The sequence below is a fragment of the Anoplophora glabripennis genome, unplaced genomic scaffold (genome assembly GCF_000390285.2).
Source record: "Anoplophora glabripennis isolate ALB-LARVAE unplaced genomic scaffold, Agla_2.0 scaffold7, whole genome shotgun sequence".
In the NCBI taxonomy this organism is placed as follows: Eukaryota; Metazoa; Arthropoda; class Insecta; order Coleoptera; family Cerambycidae; genus Anoplophora; species Anoplophora glabripennis.
Genome location: NW_019419456.1, coordinates 2339476 through 2362455, shown reverse-complemented (window position 1 = coordinate 2362455; position 22980 = coordinate 2339476). Strand labels below are relative to the sequence as shown.

The following is a 22980-nucleotide window of genomic DNA, read 5'->3' as shown; positions in this document are numbered from 1 at the left end:
ATTTTGTGCATACCTAGATTTCTGGTATCGAAGAACATTGCTTGACTTCATTTGATAAGATTATTAAAAAAATTCTTTAAAATTATTTAAGTAAATTAACTTAACACCTTTATAATAAAGTAAACATACGACAACTTGTCCCGGTATGCTAAGAAGATATTTCCAGTTATTTTATTTTTTAGACGCTTATTTTTTATTTATTTTTTTTATTTCCAAAAATGTACCTTCAATTCCGAGAAAAATTACTGTTTTCGAATGTGCTTGTTCTTTCACCCGTTGCACACATGCCGGAACCGGCTAACCGGATCCGGTTACCCGGCAGCAAGGTGTACAGAGTCTTATGGCAGCTTTCACACGTGACGGAAGGAACTATCCGGCGAACGTCTGCCGGGTTGTAGCCGGTCGCCATGACACCCCTTGCACACATGCCGGAACCGGCTAACCGGATCCGGTTAGCCAGCAGCAAGGTGTACAGAGTCTTATGGCAGCTTTCACACGTGACGGAAGGAGCTATTCGGCAAACGGCCGCCGGGTTGTAGCCGGAATTTTTTGTTTTTTTTTTTTTATTGCGACGACATCGGCAATAGCCAAGCCACATAATTGCAATGCGTCTACGATTCATCTCTTGTCGTGATAAAAATGCAACTGACAATGAGACTAATATCGGCCAAACCGGTTTGAAAATTAATTTACGTGTGAAAGAGCCAGCCGGATCCGGATAGCCGGGTCCGGTTAGCCGGTCCGGCTAGTGTGCAACGAGGCTTAGGGTTTACTAAATAAGAAATATTTGACCTTCATTTATATCTCATTCTAGTTACATCAATTACACTGTGTTTTCTCCAGTTGTACACCTATAAATTGTAACACTATATGCGCAGACAAGATTGAAATTCATGTTGTAAAAATTAATCTAAAATGTTGAAAAATTCCCCCGGAAAGATCGTGACATTGAAACTGTTTGGAATTTTTTCATATTTTGTCAAGGATATCCTGTCATAAAATATATTTACCGTGTTATCATAAACAAAGTATTAGCATGTTAATTTTTTAAATATTATACATATGTATTAACGAATCTAAGTTATAAAATAAAAAATTTTTTAAAATGTGTATTGCAAAACAGTTGTTAGCAAATTAGATTATTGCTGAGGAGCTTCAGAAGAAATAAAAAACAATGACATCGCAACAAATTGTTTAATTTTGTTACCTATATTCGATTGCGAGAAAACCTGTTGCATAAAAATGTATACAACGTCATCAAAAGTGAAAATTGAATATATATTAATTATTACAATACAAATTATTAATCGGATTGTGAAATATGTTTGCGAAACCATGTGTATTTGTACGTACGAATGCAAGAGAGAGCAGCACAGAACCGTGGATATATTTATCTAGTTTGAAATCCAATATTATTCTTTTAAATAATTGTTGGTGACCTCCGGTTGTTAGTTTTTTCTTTTTTTGGTCTGGATTGGGTTAGAAAGTATAACAAAAAAACATTATTGCATTTTATCGACGTTTCGTCGTTTTTATTATCACATCCTCAGTTCTTATGTGTTGGGTTTTAGTCAATTGTATATAAAGGCTTTTTTCTAAATATTAATCTTTTCAGTTTTATTTACGATATGAAGATGATCTTAATTTTGTATTTAATAATCTCAATTTTATTTTTAAAACTCGTTGAACCCTGCCACGTTTCGCAGCGACAGGGCAATTTCAATAGTTTGTCAATATTGTATGGTAATAATGCACCTACTGAAAATTGCTGAAACTACATTCTAAACCTTTCCAGTAATATGTCGAACATAACCCATAAACTTGAACTCAGTCGATCGAGTGATATTCGAATCTATAAGTGCAGACACGCAGACTAACATTGATTTTTATATACAGGGATGGCCAGTACGGAATAAAATTCATATCTTTTGAATGAGTTAATTTATTTTAAAACGCCGCAACACGTTAACTGATTTTGATATTTTCCCATCTTTCGGTTATATAATAATTAATTTTTCTTCAACCCCCTAAACCCCAGCTACCGCTACTTTTTTTTCAAATGGAAACATAAGGCATGAGGGGGCTCGTTGAAAAGCTTATAGAAAACTGAATCCAGCCATACCAAATAAACAAGTTTTATTTTTTCAATAGCAAGGTTTTTAGGGTTGTATAAAACACCTACTTAACAAGTGAAATAAAATTTAATTATCTTCAGTGTTATCCTCCATGAATTTGCACAGAATAAAATAAAGAATTTGAAACTGTACCTATCACTGCTAACGCAAAAAAGATATATTTTTTATGTTGCGTTTTTTTGGCACCACTTACTTGCCAGGCTTTCTGGTTAATTTTTCGCTTTAGTTGTAAATTGGAGTTCGAAACGTTACTATTGTGTCAAAATCAAGTTATTTACTGAATTGCAATGGTATTGTCGGAAAGGCAACGCATCGAAATCTTGATATTGCTTGGATGTGGAGACAAAATAAGAAGTCAGGCTGAAGTGCGCGATTTATTTAATGCGAAATATCCCGAAAACCAAATCTCGCAAGGGACAGTTAGTAAAATATTTCACAAATTTGAGGAACACGGTACAGTACAGACTTTGCCCAAAACTGGACGGGCACGTGCTTTGAATGAAGAAAAGAAATTAGACATTGCATTAGAACTTGTTGAAAATCCTCATACTTCAACTGTTTCATTGGCCCGCAATCACGATGCTTCTCGAACTGCAATTCGAATGTTTCTGAAACAAGAGAAATACCACCCCTATAAGGTATGTCTTGTCCAAGAGCTTTTGGAAGACGATTATGATAGGCGATTACAATTTTGTGAAGAAATGATGAGACGGTGTGACGACAATAATGGTTTTCAACGAGACGTACTTTTTTCGGATGAAGCTACGTTTTATTTAAATGGAGTGGTTAACAGGCACAACTATCGCTTTTGGTCCCAGGAAAATCCACACTGGACATGCGAATCGCATACGCAGCATCCACAAAAAGTTAATGTATGGGCAGGTATCATCAACAACAGAATCTTGGGCCCATTCTTTTTTGAAGAAAATCTTACTGCCGCACGCTACCTGGATTTCCTAACATTTGACCTGATACCTGCTCTAGCTGTGATTTTCCCTCATGAAATTGATCCAGATATACCGAATGAAAGAATTTGGTTCCAACAAGATGGCGCTCCCCCACATTTTGGTATTGATGTTCGAAGATACTTAGATGAAATGTTTCCAAATCGCTGGATTGGTAGACGGGGTACAGTTGAATGGCCGCCAAGATCCCCCGACTTAACACCCCTGGATTATTTTCTTTGGGGATATTTGAAAGAAAGAGTCTACCAGGACAGACCGGATAATATTGAGAATTTAAAGAACAAGATTAGGGCGGAGATGCATAATTTACCAGCTGAAGTCATTCAGAATGCTGTGGACAGCTTTTACTATCGTCTTGGAGAATGCCAAATAGTGAATGGAGGACATTTTCAGCATTTGCGACATTGAGTTTATTTTTGTAAATTATCTAGTTGTTTCAATTTCTAAATGAAAAAAAACTTGTTATTGAAAAAATAAAACTTGTTTATTTGGTATGGCTGGATTCGGTTTTCTATAAGCTTTTCAACGAGCCCCCTCATGCCTTATGTTTCCATTTGAAAAAAAAAGTAGGGGTAGCTGGGGGTTAGGGGGTTGAAGAAAAATTAATTATTATATAACCGAAAGATGGGAAAAAATCAAAATCAGTTAACGTGTTTCGGCGTTTTAAAAAAAATTAACTCATTCAAAAGATATGAATTTTATTCCGTACTTCTGGCCATCCCTGTATACAGGGTGATTCAGTCATAATGTCATTAATTTTAAGGGAAGATAGGGAAAAATGAGTTCAATACGAATTACGCTTTATATTTTTAAATCATTTAAACCCCCTTTTCGGACTGCTCCTGACCGCTGACCCACAAAGGTTTATCGAGAGTGAATCTTGATCTATCGTAATATTCGGTCATTAACCTAGCTTTTAATGCGTTTTTAATCTTTAGTGCACGACAACGAATAAACAGTTGTCACTGTTTTATAATTTAACATGAGCTTGTAGAATTATACGTTCAATTAACTATTCAGTTTGTAGTACTTATACGTTATTATGTAGCTTATTGCTTTTCAAAGAGTGGTACGGTACCTACCTATTTAAAATGCCAGTACGGCTAAAAGAACACTCATCCGTCCATAGCACTTTGTTAATAAAGTTGGGATCAGAGTTTGAATTCTTTGCAGTGCGTCTTCTTTCCTATACAACCTTATCGCTCTACTGGGCGTTCTTTTTCTTGCAGAAATCAAGCCGAGATGGCCCACACGTGTCGCGGCAGCATATCCCTGCACGGAGCCCTTATTTACAGCGTGGACACCTGCACCTTCGTCATCTCCAACGGCGGCACCCAGACGTTCCACATCAAGGCCTCCACGGAGGTGGAGAGGCAACAGTGGGTGACGGCCCTTGAGCTGGCTAAGGCCAAGGCGATGTAAGTATGGACGGGGCACTCTATTGCGTATTGCTGGCATTAGAGTGACGTGACGTCACTATATTGGTGTCGTTCGGTAAAGCAACGAACGAAAGGATATTTATTTACTTATTAAAAATTCAATGAAAGAAAACTGGTAGTGACGTCACTAGGTGGTGACGCGTCAGATGTGAGGCCTTACGTTGTAGGTGGTTCTAGGCAGTTGACTTCCGGTGATTTTTCCAGAAGGAACATGGAGTCAGAAGAGGACGACGAGGAGGCCGAGGTGAACGGCGTCCCGGAGGACTGGTCGGGCATCGTCAGGAAGCTAGAATCTCAGTTGAACGACCTGCAGACCTGCAGCGATGTGCTGGCCAAGCACTGGAAGAACCTCACGAAACCCCTAAGCGAGATGGAGACCAACGCCGACTCCGAGGCCCTCCAGAGCAAGACGAAGGAGGTGTGCGAGCGGGCTACGCTCTTCAGGATCGCGACCAACGCCATGATAAACGTGAGTGAGAAAAAAATTATATATTTACATTTTATACTTCGAAATTTTAATTGGTAAAATCCGTAATTTTCAGAATTCTAAAAATAACGATGCATTTTAGTTCATTGTAACAAACTGTAAAGTTTCAAATATATTTTTATTTCCCAAATTTACAAAGATTAAATATAGCAATATCCATTTTATCATTTTAAAAATAACCTTACCTCATTTGCTTCATAAAAAGTTAGAAATTATTGAAATAATTGCCCTATAAACTGCTCAACCAAATCGAGTCCTATATTTAAATACATCAAATGGGATTATGTGCTATATTTGCATTTGCGTTTAAATAATCTGAGACGTAAAGTTATCACTTATCGCGTAATTCGCAAAGCTCGCACTTTCTCATCGGGCGAAGCCGGTCCTGTAGCAAAACGCGATTATCAAGTCACATTAGGCCCAGACATTTACCAAACAAGGATTCAATTATTGTGTCTGATATCAGAATGACGTATCTTTATCAGGCCACACTTTGTCAAAACTTATCGTTTCGCCCCGATTAATTTTTTTTTACGTAGAACAAATATTTCAAGGAAAATCGATCACTGCGACTGTCCCAATAGCTTTGTCACGATAAAACAGTGGAATGTTGAACGCGTACTTGTCAGATTTGTCACACAATTGACATCATGGAACATGTTGATTTAATTTTAATAAATCCGTATTACCGAAAATATACAGGAACAGGAAGTCCTGTTTATACTTAAAAAAAAACTGGGAGGAGGGAGGGGGTAGTGAGTTCCTATTGGATAGCGTTTTTTAAATCGACTAAAGATAAATGTGTTTGTCGAAATTTGTACACGAATAAATATCAATTTTTCTTACGGAAAACGCAGAAACTATTTTAATCCCGATGGCAGTGGCGTGGATGCGGGTAGTTTGAGGGGTCTAATTGAAGAAAAAATATGTTAAAAGTCGTTAATATCTTAAATATCCTAACGGCTTTCCAAACCCCAAAAGACCATACAAAAATAAGGTGTACTACTTGAAAATCGTTAGGAAGTACATTTTTCGAGAAAAATGAAGATTGTAACTCACATAAAACAGCAGAATTTAAAAATATTAACTTGAAAAAATATGTTCATTGTAAACGAATCATTACAACTGATGACGGTAAGATTCGGGGATTTTTAGTTGGTCTTGTATTATCCTTTGGGGTTTGCAAAGCTGTTAGAATTATACCCCACAAACTACCCGCATCCACGCCACTGCTATTTGTAATAAAATGGTTTGCACAAATTGACATCTTTATAGTCGATTTAAGGATAATTTAGAAAAACCCTCTTCAAATTAACAATTTTAACACCCTGTATGACGGAAATGCAACTTTAATGGGAAACATTTTATATGAACTACCACAACTGTTTTTCCAAGAGGAACTCACCCCCGTTCCAGTGTTTTTTGTCTCTTTTGAAGTATAAACCCGGACACCCTGTATATAAATATACAGGGTGATTCATTAATAATGGGACAGAGCTTACGGGCATGTTGCTGACCTCAAAATAGATCGATTAAGCCAAATATGCCTTATCCGAATGTTGCTCCTTTTCGATACAGGATGTTAATGTTGAAAAAATATTTTCGATTTTTTTAAATATCTTGAGCATCTTTGAACGGATTGTCTTGAAAGTTTGTACACCTATGTTTTCTGAGGTGGTAATTACGGAAATGGTAACTATTTTGCAATCACATCTAGGATGCGCTAGTTGTAGTGTTCCGTCGGAGTAAACATATGTCAAACTTTTTTGTCCTTCAAAAATCTGAATTTCCAATAAGAAATTATTAAACTACGTTCAATTCTAAATAAAAAAGATATACCTGTTAAAAATCGATAAACTTAACCGTTTTCGAAATAAGAACGATTTACTATTTCTTTACAAAATTATTTGTTTGAACGTACGCCTTTAAATAAGATGACTTAAATGAAGTAGGCCGCTGTCAATGAAATGTCATGTATTATTTATGTCAATTCTAAGCAACTTATAAATACTAGACAGTTTAGTTCTTCTTCGTTTGTGATTTTTTTCATTAAAATGCCGCGTCATAATGATTATTCGTTTGTTGAAATGAGAAACATGGTATGTGTGTATGCCCAAGAAAATTATTGTGGTCGTCATGCAGCAGCGAGGTACTTGGAGTTATATCCAAATAACAGACAACCTAACCACAAGCTTTTCAAGACGTTGTACGACAGATTAGGAGAAACGGGATCATTTCGCCCTAAACGAGACGTTGGAAGGCCTAAAGTATTAGCGGCGGAGCAAGAAGAGGATGTTTTAGTGCGAATTGCCGAAAACACGCAAACAAGCACACGCCGAATTTCATCAGCTACTGGTGTAAGTCAGCCTTCCGTCTTCAGAATACTCCACAAAGAAAAATTGTATCCTTACCATTTTCGTCCGGTTCAACAGTTGATGCCACAAGATCCTCCTGGTAGATTTCGGTTCGCACAGTTTCTTCGTCGGCAACAAAATGCTGACCCTACATTTTATAATAAAATATTGTTTACGGACGAAGCTACATTTACCCGGCGCGGTGTATTTAATTGGAGAAATAGCCATTCCTGGGAACTGGAAAATCCTCACTTGCCACGAGAACAACATTTTCAGCATGAATTCTCAATAAATATTTGGTGTGGAATACTTTCCGATAACATTTTGGGACCATTTGTGTTACCCCGTCCACTTAATGGGGAAAATTATTTAAATTTTTTAACAAATGACTTGCCACTCGTTCTTGAAAATATCCCCTTAAATTTACGGCAAACCTTTTGGTTTATGCATGATGGTGCTCCCGCACATTACTCCCGACCAGTAAGAGAATATCTTGATATAAGTTTTCGAAACCGTTGGATTGGTCGCGGCAGCGAAGTGCCTTGGCCTGCGCGTAGCCCTGATTTAAATCCCCTAGATTTTTATTTCTGGGGTAACGTTAAATCTTTAGTTTATAAAGATGTTATACATACTCGAGAAGAGCTGTGGGCAAAAATACAAGAATCTGTTAACATTATCAGAGACCAACAAAGAAGTCTATTCAGTGTCAGACAAAATTTTAACGAGAGAATAAAAAAATGTATTGAAAACAATGGTCGCCACTTTGAGAATCTTTTGTAATTAGACTTAAGCATAATAAAATTTTCAGTTGTTACTGTGTTTGTCTTAATTCGTAATTAAGTCATCTTATTTAAAGGCGTACGTTCAAACAAATAATTTTGTAAAGAAATAGTAAATCGTTCTTATTTCGAAAACGGTTAAGTTTATCGATTTTTAACAGGTATATCTTTTTTATTTAGAATTGAACGTAGTTTAATAATTTCTTATTGGAAATTCAGATTTTTGAAGGACAAAAAAGTTTGACATATGTTTACTCCGACGGAACACTACAACTAGCGCATCCTAGATGTGATTGCAAAATAGTTACCATTTCCGTAATTACCACCTCAGAAAACATAGGTGTACAAACTTTCAAGACAATCCGTTCAAAGATGCTCAAGATATTTAAAAAAATCGAAAATATTTTTTCAACTTTAACACCCTGTAGATCGAAAAGGAGCAACATTCGGATAAGGCATATTTGGCTTAATCGCTCTATTTTGAGGTCAGCAACATGCCCTTAAGCTCTGTCCTATTACTAATGAATCACCCTGTATTTTTCTTATACCTGTGTTATATTTTGCTGCAGTCTTGCGGTGAGTATTTAAAGACGGCCCACAATCATGGGCACAAGCTGGTGAGGGCCTTGCAACACGAAAAAGAGCAAAGGGCCAGACTTCAAGACATGGTGGAGACTTTGGCCCAACAACACTCGAAGCTTGAACAGGCCGCCAACGCTCACACACAGAGGCCAGCAAGTAAGTTAGTTGAAAAAAAAAACATTAGCCATGTCGTCTTTTCTGTTTTTAGTGCTTTGGAAGCAGATATACGGGGTGTTTATAGAATAGTCACCCTGTAGATCGCGTTATCCATGGAAATTATTTTAATTTGTGTGATTTGCACTGGAATGTTTTTTTCTTTCCGGGCATTTAAAGTCGTTAAAATCTATATAGAAAATCAGCTCAAATCAGTGACACCACGTTCATAAAAGTGTTTGTTCTTGAGGCAATAATCTTATCGATCTCGCGGCCACGTTAAAGCGACGAATCATTAAAGTCACGGCTACCTTTGTTAGAGGTTGCGGGGCAGCGACACGATAGTAATTTGTTTTCCAATCAATCGGCAGCCGCCTACTCCTTAAAAAACTCGCGGTCGGCGGACCAATGAAATATGAAAGCCTATGCGCTCTTCATTAACCTTATACATATTAACGGTCCTACGATCCCGATCGAGCGTATCTAAATCCTTGAAGTGACAATGCACATCTGTAATCGACGAAATATCCCAATTATTTTTCGGTGAAACTTGGCGAACGAGCGCAAACAACGAATATTGTTTGCTTCCTTGCGGCGCGACTAGTTCCACCAGCCCCTCGCCTCTCGCCCTCGATTATCAGCTGGTCGAACTTATCGCCAACTAATTTGTTTTTGTTGCTTCTTAATGTCGGTCTAGGCTCCCGTGCTTGTCGATTATTATGAAAAACCGTTTCAAACACGTCGTGCCTCGAGGAAAAGGTGAGTTTTTCGCGCCTTCCCTTCGATTTTCTAGCGATTAGGCGGACATAACCTAAAAAGTGATGTGGTGAACTTTGCTGCAATTTTTTAAATGGCATGAAAATATAGGCATCTACGATACGCCTTGGAGATTTTCAGACGTTCAGTTTCAACATCCAGTGCTCCGTGACTTTCCAATGTTTGACTTTGATAGATGACATAACCTAGTTTTTTCAACAAGAGAAATTCGCAGTGTTCAAATCATTACAGTTTAATGGCCCATAAAAATTTTACATAACTTTTAAAGTAAATCTATTTATATTTTCAATATTATGCCGTAATTGTGTAGTAAAAATGTATACAGTTAGTGAGATTTTGGGGTACAAATGTGATTGTCAAGGTACTTTGTAAGAGAAGATATTTTATTTTGTGTACTCGTGATAATGTCAGTGTGACGATTTAAACAATTTTTCTGTGCCAAACCGTTGATAGAAAATGAAAATAGATAAAAAGTTCCGTTCTCTGTGTTATCGTAATAATGTTTTTTAATATTTGTACCCCAATTCTGTCGCCATCGATATTTTATTTTCCTTTTTACAATTTTAGTTAGTGCCAGTGAGAACGAGGAGGAAGATGACAATGAATTTTATGACGCTCTAGCTGAAGGTGGGGGCACTCCGAACCAACACGGTGACGATCTCTTCACCTTGAATATCCGTACAGGGCACAGACGTAACAGTTCAGACAGCTCTAGCGAAACCGAGGAGACACGTGAGACGAAACAGGTAAGTTTCGATGTCGAGGACGTGCGTGTGTATCCCTCTAATCCATTTTCTCAGGTTGTAGTGGTGACTGGCAAACATACGAATATATCGCGGACAGGCACAGAGAGGAGCGCGGAAACAAATGAAAATACGGCAGCCTCAAATACTAGTAAGCGACAACGGCGCACCCGAGTCCCCGACAAGCCCAACTACCCCCTAAATCTGTGGAGTATCATGAAGAACTGTATAGGAAAGGACCTGTCCAAGATACCGATGCCGGTGAATTTCAGCGAACCGTTGTCCATGCTGCAACGATTGACGGAGGACTATGAGTACGCCGACATATTGGACTACGCCGCAAAGTGAGTTTGTTCAAACCAAAATTATTTTTGTTCAAAGCTAAAAAGCAACGCGGTTACCTGTATTTCACCTTACAAAGGACAGACAATAGAACCGTTCTCATTCCAATATATCTTTTTAAAACGGTGGAAAGTAATTATAAGATTTTTCACATCGTGGGGCAGACGATAGATCAAGGCAACATAGTAAAAATTAAATGAAGCGTAATGAGTAATTAATCTATAAATATGTATGATTTTTTAATCTTCCAAATGGTTAAATTTTACTACATACATTTTATCACATTCTTAACATAGTTCAAATGCGTATAAAAATTGTAAATGTTTAGATATATAATTTTTGTTTAAATCTGTGTCTTTATATGAAGGGAAATACCCTTGGGAGGTCCACGTCGTAATTCGTTAACATTCCGTGTAAAATAAATTTAAATTTCGTTTTCGATGAAATCTTGTGCTAGCAACGGAATTTCTTGTGTTGAATCGTAGCATACGAATGGTACAAAGCATTCAGATATGATCGAGAAGTGGTCGATGATTTGCCACGTCCTGATCCTCCTTCAACTTCTTCAACTGAAGAAAACATGGATAAAGTAAAGGAAATGGTGCTCACAAACCGTCGTTATAGTTTGAGAGAGCTGGCATGTGAACGAAACTTATCCACAAATCAGTTGGCATCATTTTAGTTGATGTTATGGGTATGAAACGCATTGCAGCAGGACTGGTTCTAAAAGAGCTGAATTTTCTTCAAAAATAGAGCGTCGGAAACATATTGCTCACCTGAATGAGCTAATTCAGACTCTACATTCATGCAATGTGTCATAAACGGTGACAAGACATGGGTTTACGAATTTACGAGGCAACAAGCTTCCAAATGGGGCTTTTTTAATCAGCCGAAACCAAAAAAAAACACGTCGAAAGTTGATCAGAAATCAAATTCATGATGACTGTTTTCTTCGACTATTGTGGTGTTGTCAACGCAGAATTCTTTCCGGATGGAAAAACAGCCAACAGAGAATATTATCTGGGCGTTATGAGGCATTTGAGAGAGAGTATCCGCCGTAAAAGACTGTAGTTATGGAAGGACAATTCTTAAATTTTGCACCACCTCACCAAAAAGTTTACCAAACTCGGATTCATATTGCGGATTAACTCTAACTCTAATTCACTGTGACGAATTCTAGGTCAAAAAATAATAACTGGCTTTATGAGCAAATTGAAATTAAATTTTGCAGTAATCGTAACCAATTTTAACTTCTTGATAAAGAAAACTTTATTGCAGCCAATTAAATACTAACATAAATTTTAAAATTACAGCTACTTAAAAAGCAAATCTGTTAAATTACTTAAAAAATAATTATTGAAGAATAATGTATTTAACAGTTACTACAAAATAATAAGCTAAAAACTGTGACCGATTCCATCTCAAATCATGCAGAGCTCCATTGTGAACCTGTCGCCAAGCTACTCCAAAATATTTTTTTATTATTCTAGGCCGCGGCGCACAAGCCGCATGCGGCTCTTTCAAGAGACAATTGCGCCTCTTCAAATTCCCCTAAAAATTAAAAGTTAAAGCGGACAGACATGCAGCACACGAGTACACATAAAGATGCGTATAGACTTCCATATTCAATTCGAATTTAAAATAAAATGTAGAAACAGAAATAAAAATTCGTGGCTCTTTGAAATTCATGAAATTTATATTTTTATTGCAGATGGCTCTTCCGCTTAAAAAGTTTGCCGACCTCTGTTCTAGGTCAAAAAGAAGAGGACCCCTATTTTTTCTTTTTTTTTTTTAATTTTCCGATTGCATTTTGATTGCTTGTTATTTTTTGATACGATAAAATAATTCTTATTTTACCTGATAGAGGGGATGGAGCCCTTCAAATCTACCTTTTCAAAAATGCGAATAAATGCATTGTCCGGCAGAAAATGCATTTTTTCAAAAAGTGCATCTTCGAAAAAAAATTGGTTTTCTTTTAAATTTTTGTTGGAGATTCTTAATACCAATACCTTCAAAGCTATCTTTCTGAAATTTGCGAAATGCAGGGTAAAAAATTCTATCTAACTGTGATACTGCTGTTTTATTAATGCAATACACGGCCAACTAGGACACATTTTCTTGATGTCAAAACAGTTAATTGGTATTAGCGATTTTTATCCATAAAATTATTCTTATTCAGCATCCCTTAAAACGTCTTATCACTAAGTTTCATCAGATTTGATACATCTTTAGGCGAGCACTAGTTGACCGCGTGTCATTAATAAAAAACAGCAGTATCAATTAGTTAGATAGTTTTTTTTACCCTACATTACATAAAAAAAAAATTCGGCCAAAAAATAAAGAAGTTACAGACTTGTTTCACATTTCGCATCATCATGCAGTGCAAATAAAATTTGAGAGCAAAAAAATACAATCAAAATGCAGTCGGAAATTTTTTTAAATTTTTCTTTTCGGTGATGCATTTTCCGAGTACATAATAGAGGGAACTATGCGTCTAAGAGGAAAAAGAAAAAAAATAGGAGTCCTCTTATTTGTGACCTAGAACAATAAAAAAATATTTTGGAGTAGCTTGGTGAGAGGTCCACATGGAGCTCTACATGATTTGAGGTAAAATCGGCCTTATCTAAAATTAGCCGAACATAAGCTATCAAGCTAAAGTTGTCATGACCTTCCCATTCACATGCACACAATAATAGTTACACTTGTTGTACCTAGTAAACTTAACTTTTAGCTGTGTTACATGAAAACGTTAATTCTAAAAATATATTGCAATGGGCAAATAAAGATTATTAGGTAAATTCGAACCGGGAATTATGTATTTCGAATTTGTTCAAATATGTTTTAACCTTTTCACTGCGGTGCCGATTTTCAAATGATGTTTCCGCTCTGCTAACATGGGCACGCGTGTGAGTTAAGAAGAATTAATAAGATACGCTTCCCGCCATATGTACAATTTTCATGTCATGGATGTGGCCATTTCCCACACTGAATGTGATGACTTGTTGTCTTTTATATGTTTTATGTGTTTCAATGAAACAGCATTTTTATATAAAAATTCTTGTATTGGATAAAACCATGATTGAAGTAACTCTGCTGATCCCGGTGTTTTTTATTTTTGAAACTTTATATCATTCGAAGATTCCTAATAAAAAATAAGTATACTGATTATACAGGGTGTTTGTAAATAAGTGCGAAATATTTTAGGGGGTGGTTGCCAGTTATTTTGTGAAAAAAAATTCATATAACCGTAAGTCGAAATATGCATCGTTTCCGAGATACAAAGTATTTAAATTTTAATTTTTTTATTTATTTTTATTAATTATTTCAGAGTTTTAGAGATATTGACTTGAAATTTGAAAAATGCTTTAGAGGGATTTGACTAATCAATATCCTCTAGATCTATAGGAGGACACAAATATTAATGCTGAAAATCACTAGACGATGTATTTTGAAATGGTTCTTATCTTTTTATTTAAATTTTAATGAAAATTGTATTCTTGATTATGCAAAAAATTCTATTACAGCATGAAAATTGTCTTGTGTTGCTTTTGTAGTTCTTCATACTGAATTCAATAAATTTTATGTAGTTTATCTTTCGTATTGAATAATCCATAGTTGTATGTTTTAATGCTCTGTTGACTTTTGAAAATTTGTTATTTTCACGGACGGTGTTTTTCTTTTGAGTGTCCTTGAATTTAATTATTATTTTTAGTGAATTATAATGTATCCAAACGGGATATAGGATTTACATTAATAGTGAAATGGCATATACAGGCTGTTACAAATTCGCTTCTCACTACTGGGATCTCGAAAACAGTAAGAGATACAAAGTAGCTTAAATGGGAGCAAAGTTGCATAATCAAGGGATATGCCTGTAAAAAATCAAGGTTAAGGATTAGTTTTCGAAATATTTGAAAAAAAACGAAATTTTGGAAATTCGTTTTTGTTTCATTTCAGCCTTGTTTAAGGTGTTATTCAAAAAAGAAGAATACTTTCTGATGGCCACTTTTTGCCCTCTATCGAATGGCATAATCAATTTTTATATGTAAAGTTTGATCTCTCCAGGACCATCATCAACTTCATTTTTTAAATACTCCCCTGGAAATTTTATTACATTTTTTGCAAGCCTTCATGACCACTAATACTGTACTGCCTCAGCCCAAATCAGATTCAGACGTTTTGTCTCGAAAAATTCATCTTCAGTGTATTTGTTCCAAATTTATCTAAATTTTTTATTTGGATTTCTTTGTTTATTGAATTATCGTACACTGTAAGTGTCGTTAGACCCTGTGAAATCCATCTAGTTATTTAAACTGTTACCACCACACATTAAAATAAAACATTAGAGTTTTATTCCCATGTCCATAGTTATTTCTAGGCTTATCGAGTGCTCAATTAAAACAAATTCCGATCTATTTTTTTTTCAGGATATTCATACAAATACATTTGACATGCTTTTTCACCGTTGCAGTTACAGTGTAATAAATTCCGATATTACGCGGATCCTCATTTTCAACCTTTGCGAAAACATTGTTTTTGAATATTTACTGAAATTTTTTAAAGAATAATATTCAGTTGGCGTTTTGGTTGTTCATATGCATTTTTAAGAATGTGTCATAATAAAATTAAAACAGTAATAATGTTTTAATTTTGCCGCAAGAACTTATTGAGTTATGTATGACCAAGTGATGGTAATAGTTAATAATAATAAATGTTTTATTGTAACGTGTGGTGGTAACAGTTTAAATAATTAGATGGATTTCACAGGGTCTAACGACAGTTACAGTGTACGATAATTCAATAAACAAATAAATCTAAATAAAAAATTTAGATAAATTTGGAACGAATACACTGAAGATGAATTTTTCGAGACAAAACGTCTGAATCTGATTTGGGCTGAGGCAGTACAGTATTGGGGGTCATGAACGATTGCAAAAAATGTAATAAAATTTCCAATGTATTAAAAAAAATGAAATTGATGATGGTCCTGGAGAGACGAAACATTACATATAAAAAATTGATTATGCTATTCGATAGAGGGCAAAAAGTAGCCATGAGAAAGTGTTCTTCTTTTTTCAATATCACCTCAAACAATGCTGAAATTAAACAAAAACGGATTTCCAAAACACATATCGGGTTTTTTTCAAATATTTCGAAAACTAATCGTGTTAGGGGCATAATGTTGGTCCCCTGATTACACAACTTTGCCCCCATTTAAAATAGTTCGTAGCTCTTACCGTTTCCGAGATCCCTGTAGTGAGAAGCGAATTTGTAACAGCCTGTATGTTAAAAGACCCTTTCTATGTGAGAAATATTCCAAATAAACCTAAGTTAATAAACAGGGCAAAAACCAAAATCATCTAGTAACACATCGTTCAATAAGTCCCGGGACTAGCGTAGAGATGGCGCTAATAATGCCATGTATATACCAAGGTTCAGAAGTACCAACCTTTAGATGAGATGTGTCAAAATTTGATGTAATTCGAAACATAACCAAGAAAGCTATAGTGGTTAAAGTGACGCTACCTTTGCAATCGTGAAACAATGGACCAAAACGAGTTTCGTGTGTTGATAAAACATTGTTTTCTAATGGGAAAAAACACTGTTCAAGCTCAGCAATGGCTTGAAAAACGTTATCCGGACTCTACTCCGTCGAAAACAACCATTTGTCGGTGGTATGCTGACTTTAAACGCGGTCGTGCTGATACAAATGATGCGGAACGTTCGGGTCGGCCAAATGAGGCAGTAACTCCCGAAAACACCAAGCAAGTATTGAAAATCGTGATGGGTGACCGCAAAATGAAAGTGCGCGAGATAGCTAAGATGGTGAACATATCAACTGGTAGTGCATTTACTATTTTGCATCAAAAATTGGCTATGAAAAAGGTTTTTTTCCAAATGGGTGCCGCGTTTGCTCACAATGGAACAAAAGCAACAACATATCAATAATTCGGAGAGCTGCTTGGCACTGTTTACTCGCAATGAACAGGATTTTTTGCGTCGATATGTGACAGTGGACGAAACATGGATTCACCATTTCACTCCGGAGTCAAGTCGGCACTCAGCTGAATGGCATACGACCGGTGAAAGCCGCCCGAAGCGTCCAAAAACACAACAGTCGGTCGGCAAAGTGATGGTGTCCGTATTCTGGGATGCGAATGGTATAATTTTCATTGACTTCCTCGAAAAAGGAAAAACCATCAATAGCGACTACTACATGGTGTTATTGGATCGTTTGAAGGCCGAAATAGCGAAAAAACGCCCACACATGAAGAAGAAGAAAGTCATCTTTCATCAAGACAACGCACCGTGCCACAAGTCAATCAAAACGATGACCAAATTCAACGAATTGGGCTTCCAACTGCTTCCCCATCCTCCGTACTCGCCGGATCTGGCCCCCAGCGACTACTGGCTCTTTGCGGATCTCAAAAAGATGCTCCAGGGAAAAAGATTTGGCTCGAATGAGGAGGTGATCGCTGCTACTGAGGCTCATTTTGAGTCAAAAGACAAATCATTCTTCAAACATGGCATTGAAAAGTTAGAGAAGCATTGGAATGATTGTATTACACTTGAAGGAGATTATGTTGATGAATAATAAAGAATTTTGCGGGTAAAATGTTGTTTTCATAGTTAGTCCCTGGACTTATTGAACGATGTGTTATAACTGGTGTAACAAGAAATTTTAAAGAAAAACGGTTCAAATTTGGATTTGGTATACACATTTTGTGTCCTTCTTTCAGTAAAAATTTAGTTTTTAGATAGAAATAGTTTATCGATGAGAGTAGGAACGGCAAGTGCGGGATAAATGTATTTATGAAGAACTTTTTGACATATCCCCTAAAATGGTGCTTATTTGTTTGTGTTCTTCCTATTTTATAAAAAGTTACAGTTTAGAAGTTCCATGTAGCACCAGCACTGCATAGTAATAATATTCTGTGAGACAAAATGGATTTTCAATTTCTATTCTTAATCCCGATTCACATCGCAGATGTACCGACCCCTGCGAACAGTTAGCCTACGTCGCCGCCTTCACCATATCGTCCTACTCTACGACGAGCACCCGGACCGGCAAGCCTTTCAATCCGCTGCTGGGGGAGACTTTCGAGTGCGATCGCTCGGACGATCTGGGTTGGCGCGCCATCAACGAGCAGGTGTCCCACCACCCTCCCATGGTGGCGCAGTTCTGCGAGGGTAAGGAGTGGCGGTGCTGGCAGGAGTTCACCATGACATCCAAGTTTAGGGGAAAATACTTGCAGGTAGGAATTTGTATTCTTAAAATTCCTTTAAAATTCAGGCAAGCATTTTTTTTTTGAAAGTCAAAATGTTTCGCATTGGGTACAAACTTTATGGCACCCAATTTTTGAAATAATTTATTAAATATGTACGTGGAAGACACTGACAAAAATATTGGGAACTGGTGGGTTATTATTGAAAAATTAAAATTGATATGGAAGTTTTTCTTACACTCTTTGACCTGCTCTGTGGGGGTAGACCAGCTATTAGAAATCCTAGGCCTGCTTTGATGTTCATTTCGCTTCTTGTTGTTGGTTCCAAAGCCACTACGCACGGAACCACTCTTGGCATCTTTAGTGATGGCTCTGCAAAGGCTTTGCTGCAACTGAGGGCGCTTAAGTCTCGGAAGACCACCTCTCCCTTCGCTCCCAGGAGCGAACCAGTCCATCGCAGCTTTAGAACCATCAATAAGAACTGAAATAAATATCAGACCGAGCCTGGAGCTGTTTTGGATTAAATATTTTTATAAATCGCATCTCTGGAAATTATAAACATTATTGCTTCTCAATTAACGTTTAGGAAATGACCCGATGGGTTTAATTTTCAGGTGATACCATTGGGTATCGCTCACGTGGAATTTGTGGGTAGCGGCAACAAGTATTCCTGGAGGAAAGTCACCACAACAGTTCACAATATTATCGTGGGCAAACTGTGGGTGGATCAGCACGGTAAGTAAAATGGGGTTCTAGATTCTTTTCCGAAGAGCAGGGTGCCCTGTTTGAAGTACCTTGAAAGGATATCTCGAAAACCGAAGGGGGTGTCTGAGAATCGTTATTTCGGAAATTGTTTGTAAGAACTGTAACAATCGAACCCTTACAAAGGAATATAACCGTGACAGATTTTCGTTCCACTTTATCAATTTTTGTCCATATACAAAACAGTATATAAACTTTTATAGGATTAAAATTTTGAAAAATAATGGGGATGAGATCACATCACATATTCAATGATTTTGTTACAAAAACCGTTTGGATCCGTAAAACCATCCAAGGCTTGTCTGATGGAAGCACATATTGAAACCGGTGTCATCTTGAAAGAGTTAAGCAAAATTTAATGCTAGAAAAATACAAAAATTGTAATAAGAAAAGATTAAAACCAAATAATTAAAATAAATCATTTCCGATCGAATAGGAACTTGGTTAAAATAATGTTTATTACAGTTTTAATCAGTGAAATGTATTAATAAAGATTCCAAAGTATGAAGACATGAAATTAATTTGAAAAAAATTATATGCAATAAGTTTTTTCTTTAAAAACTGGTTGTATAACAAGTTACTTAGAATTTAATGTTTTTTTTTTTGAGGTGTTAGGCTGGGTATTTTTAAATAGAACACCCTGTATATAGGATTTCCAATTTTTATATTCGTGATTGGTTCCTGATATTGAAATAACTAAAAAAGTGATTACTTTAATAGCTGCAGTTTGTCATAAAATTGCTCTATAAATTGATTTTCCAATTATATGGGTCATTCCACCCCAAATCAACCACTTTTAACCCTGACCTCTTTCGATTTGGCTGATTCTTTTTTATTGTTTTCTACCCCATTGAAAACTTCTGAGAATTTTTTCAAATTTTTTCACCCAACAAAAAAAGATGAATTTTTGAAAAAATTGCTTTTTTAAAAAAATAACCATAACTTTTTGTTTTTAAATGTACTTTTTGACAAAATTGATCAAAATTATCTAGACCTATCTTCACTGTTTTTTTTTAAATTTTATAAAAAAAAACGAAAATTTATCGATGGTTACCATTTTTGAATTTTTTTTTTTTTCTTAAGAAAACAAATCCTTAAAATTTTGTTTTCGTTTTCAATTTTTTTTAATCGAAAATTTTTTTTTTCAAATTTATCTTATTTCGCGTACTATTTTGAAAATTTTTGAAAAAATGTATATGACAGAAATAATTGAAAGTGGTAAACATGAAAAAAATTTCGATTTTATTTGAAAAAGTTAAGAAAAAAATAGATCGTTGTGAATAATTTTTTTGTTTTTTTTTTCGAAAACCATCCAAAAACAGAAAATGAAAAAAAAAGTTATTGGGTCCATTTTCAGACGAGTGAGCTTTAAAAAAAGACACGCAACGCATTTGAACTCAAATAAATCATTTTGAAACCATCCTCTTTTGACTTTTAAAATTGTCATCAATAGCTGCATAGAATAAATTTTTGTTCAATTCTGGGATTCTATATACATTTTCAAAATTTTCATGTGAAATAAGCTAAATTTGAAATAAAAACATTTTTTTCCAATCAATAAAAAAATAGAAAACGAAGAAACGCCACTGAAAAAATTGAGGATTTATAAAATTTTTAAAAAAAATATTCAAAAATGATAATCGAGAAATTTTCGATTTTTTTCGAAAATTGAAAAAAAACTTAATAGGTTCAGATAATTTTGATCTATTTTTTTCAGAGTACATTTAAAAACAAAAATTTTGAAAAAAAAACGTCGCAATAACTCAAGTTTTGTAAAAGTTATGGTTATTTTTAAAAAAAAGCAATTCTTTTTCAAAAATTCATCTTTTTTGAGTTGGTGAAAAAATTTGAAAAGAAAAGGTTTTCAATGGGGTAGATAACAAAAAAGTTTCGGCCAAATAGAAAGGGATCAGGAATAAATGTGGTCGATTTGGCATGGAATGCCCCATATACATTCAAAAAAAGGTCTTTATTGGATTAAAATATGCAGATGATGATAAAAGGGTCCACCAATGAGGTGACTGACATTTAAATTTTGTTTGTCTTATAAGGAAGCCAAATACAAACAATTCCTACGAAACTTGCGGGATTTTGGAATCTCGCAATATCAGGATTAATCTTGTTACCTTATGGTGATAATTCAACACAGGGATAGGGAACCCTATATTATCACCCTGTATATCTTCTTTCTTAAACTTAGCACTTTTTTTAATCCCTATTCTAGGCGACATGGAGATCATCGGCAAAGGCAGCGCCCTCGGCATAAAGTGCCACCTTAAGTACATCCCGTACTCTTACTTCACGAGGGACACCCAGCGGCGCGTAAAGGGCGTCGTTATGGACGCCTCGGGCAGCGTCAAGTGGATCATCACCGGCACTTGGGACGACCAGGTGGAAATCGCCCCAGTGACGGGCGACTCGGGCACCGCCAGTAACCCCGTGTACGAGACCGGCTCGTCGGTCTTAGCATGGAAGCGTCATCCCCCACCGGAAGACTCGGAGAAATTCTATAACTTCTCGTTGTTGGCGGCGCAACTGAACGAGCCGGAGGAGGGTGTGGCGCCCACCGATTCGAGGCTGAGGCCCGACCAGAGGCTCATGGAGGAGGGCAAGTGGGATGACGCCAATAAGGAGAAGATTCGGCTGGAGGAGAAGCAGCGAGCGGTGCGCCGGTTGAGGGAGGCGGAGGCTGAGCAGGCCGCCGCGGAAGGTAAAGGAGGATTTTTTAAAATTCTTTTAGTAGTAATTTTGTTCCCTATATATAAAAAAAGAGCTGAAATTGTGATAATTTGATACCACAGTATTTATTTTCAAATCATTATGTAATAATTTAATTTCTTCAGGTTTTTTCGGGTTTAAGATGAAAAATATCAATCGTAGATGCAAAACACTGTTGACCAAATTTGTAGAAAATAAAATTTTCAACGAATTTTATCGTAACCATTTTTAGTCAAAAGTTGAAAATAAGCCAGATATAACAAATTCTTGAATCAGATTATAAATTATTTCTTACGATGAGAAAAATAAAATAAATATCGAATTTATGTAATTTCAAATATACAGGGGACATTCCTCGCTAAATCGACCATTTTTAACCCTGGTCCCTTTCGATTTGGCTGAGACTTTTTTATTGTTTTCTATCCCATTGAAAACCTGAGAATTTTTTCAAATTTTTTCACCCAACAAAAAAAGATGAATTTAAAAAAAATAACCATAACTTTTTCAAAAATTGATATATCGGCTTTTTTTTTCAAAATTTTTGTTTAAATGTACTCTGAAAAAAATAGATCAAAATTTTCTGGACCTATCTTCACTGGTTTTTGTTTCAATTTTCGAAAAAAAAAACGAAAATTTCTCGATTACCATTTTTGATTTTTTTTTCATAACATATTTTATAAATTGAAATTTTTTTTTTTTTTTCATATAAACATTTATAAATCCTCAAATTTTTTAAGAGGTGTTTTTTCGTTTTCTATTTTATTGATTCTGCAGCGATTGATGACAATTTCAAATAGTCAAAAGGTTTCAAAATGATTTATTTGAGTTCAAATGTATTGCATGTCTTTTTTTAAAGCCCACTGTTCGTCCAAATATGGACCAAATAACTTTTTTTTCCATTTTCTTTGTTTTGGATGTATTTTAAAAAAAAAATACAAAAAAATTATTCAAAACAATCTATTTTTTCTTAACTTTTTCAAAAAAAAAATCGAAATTTTTTTCATGTTTGCCGCTTTCAATTATTTTCTTTATTTTCAAATCAGAACTGAAAATTATAAAAAATTACTTGAATTTTTGCTGTTGAACTTTTTAAGTTGTAAACCGAAATTTTCTTTAGAAAAAGAATTTAAAATTTGAGATAAGATTTTGATGTTTTTTTTTACTTTGCTGTACAGTATTATTAGTTTATTTAGAACAGGTAGATTATTAGAAAATGGAGATAGTTTGTTATCTACAGGTCCCAGAAGTAAGTGCCAAAATTTTAACCACACATTTAATTCATCAAAACCAACTTTTGTCTAACAGGTACTTTTTTTTAAAAACATCTTAATTTGTAAAATAGTATAATTTTTGCAAATTAAAAATTTCAAAAAATATTAAGATGAAGAATTATATCGTAGCGTCATTTTAATGATGACATTGTGACAATTATTTGTGGGACGCCATATGTTTTATTTAAAATAATGAGGTTTATTTTTCCTGAAAAAATGTGTTAAATATTTTCTAGACACAATATTT

The 22980-nt window shown here is 35.4% G+C and overlaps 1 protein-coding gene across 4 annotated transcripts in view; it reads left to right on the top strand.

Annotated features, from left to right (window-relative positions):
- LOC108904088 (oxysterol-binding protein 1) overlaps positions 1-22980 on the top strand; it is a 47215-nt gene that overhangs the window by 19729 nt on the left and 4506 nt on the right. For 2 of the 4 annotated variants that reach the window (XM_018706501.1, XM_018706499.1), the window contains 8 exons: positions 4330-4518; positions 4744-5008; positions 8729-8897; positions 10239-10417; positions 10472-10758; positions 17745-18012; positions 18597-18717; positions 20969-21454. In XM_018706501.1, the coding sequence (XP_018562017.1) occupies positions 4330-4518; positions 4744-5008; positions 8729-8897; positions 10239-10417; positions 10472-10758; positions 17745-18012; positions 18597-18717; positions 20969-21454 (1964 nt within the window). Of the gene's footprint in view, positions 1-4329; positions 4519-4716; positions 5009-8728; positions 8898-10238; positions 10418-10471; positions 10759-17744; positions 18013-18596; positions 18718-20968; positions 21455-22980 lie in introns of all 4 variants that reach the window. The other 2 variants (XM_018706500.1, XM_018706498.1) reach the window with 1 other exon arrangement.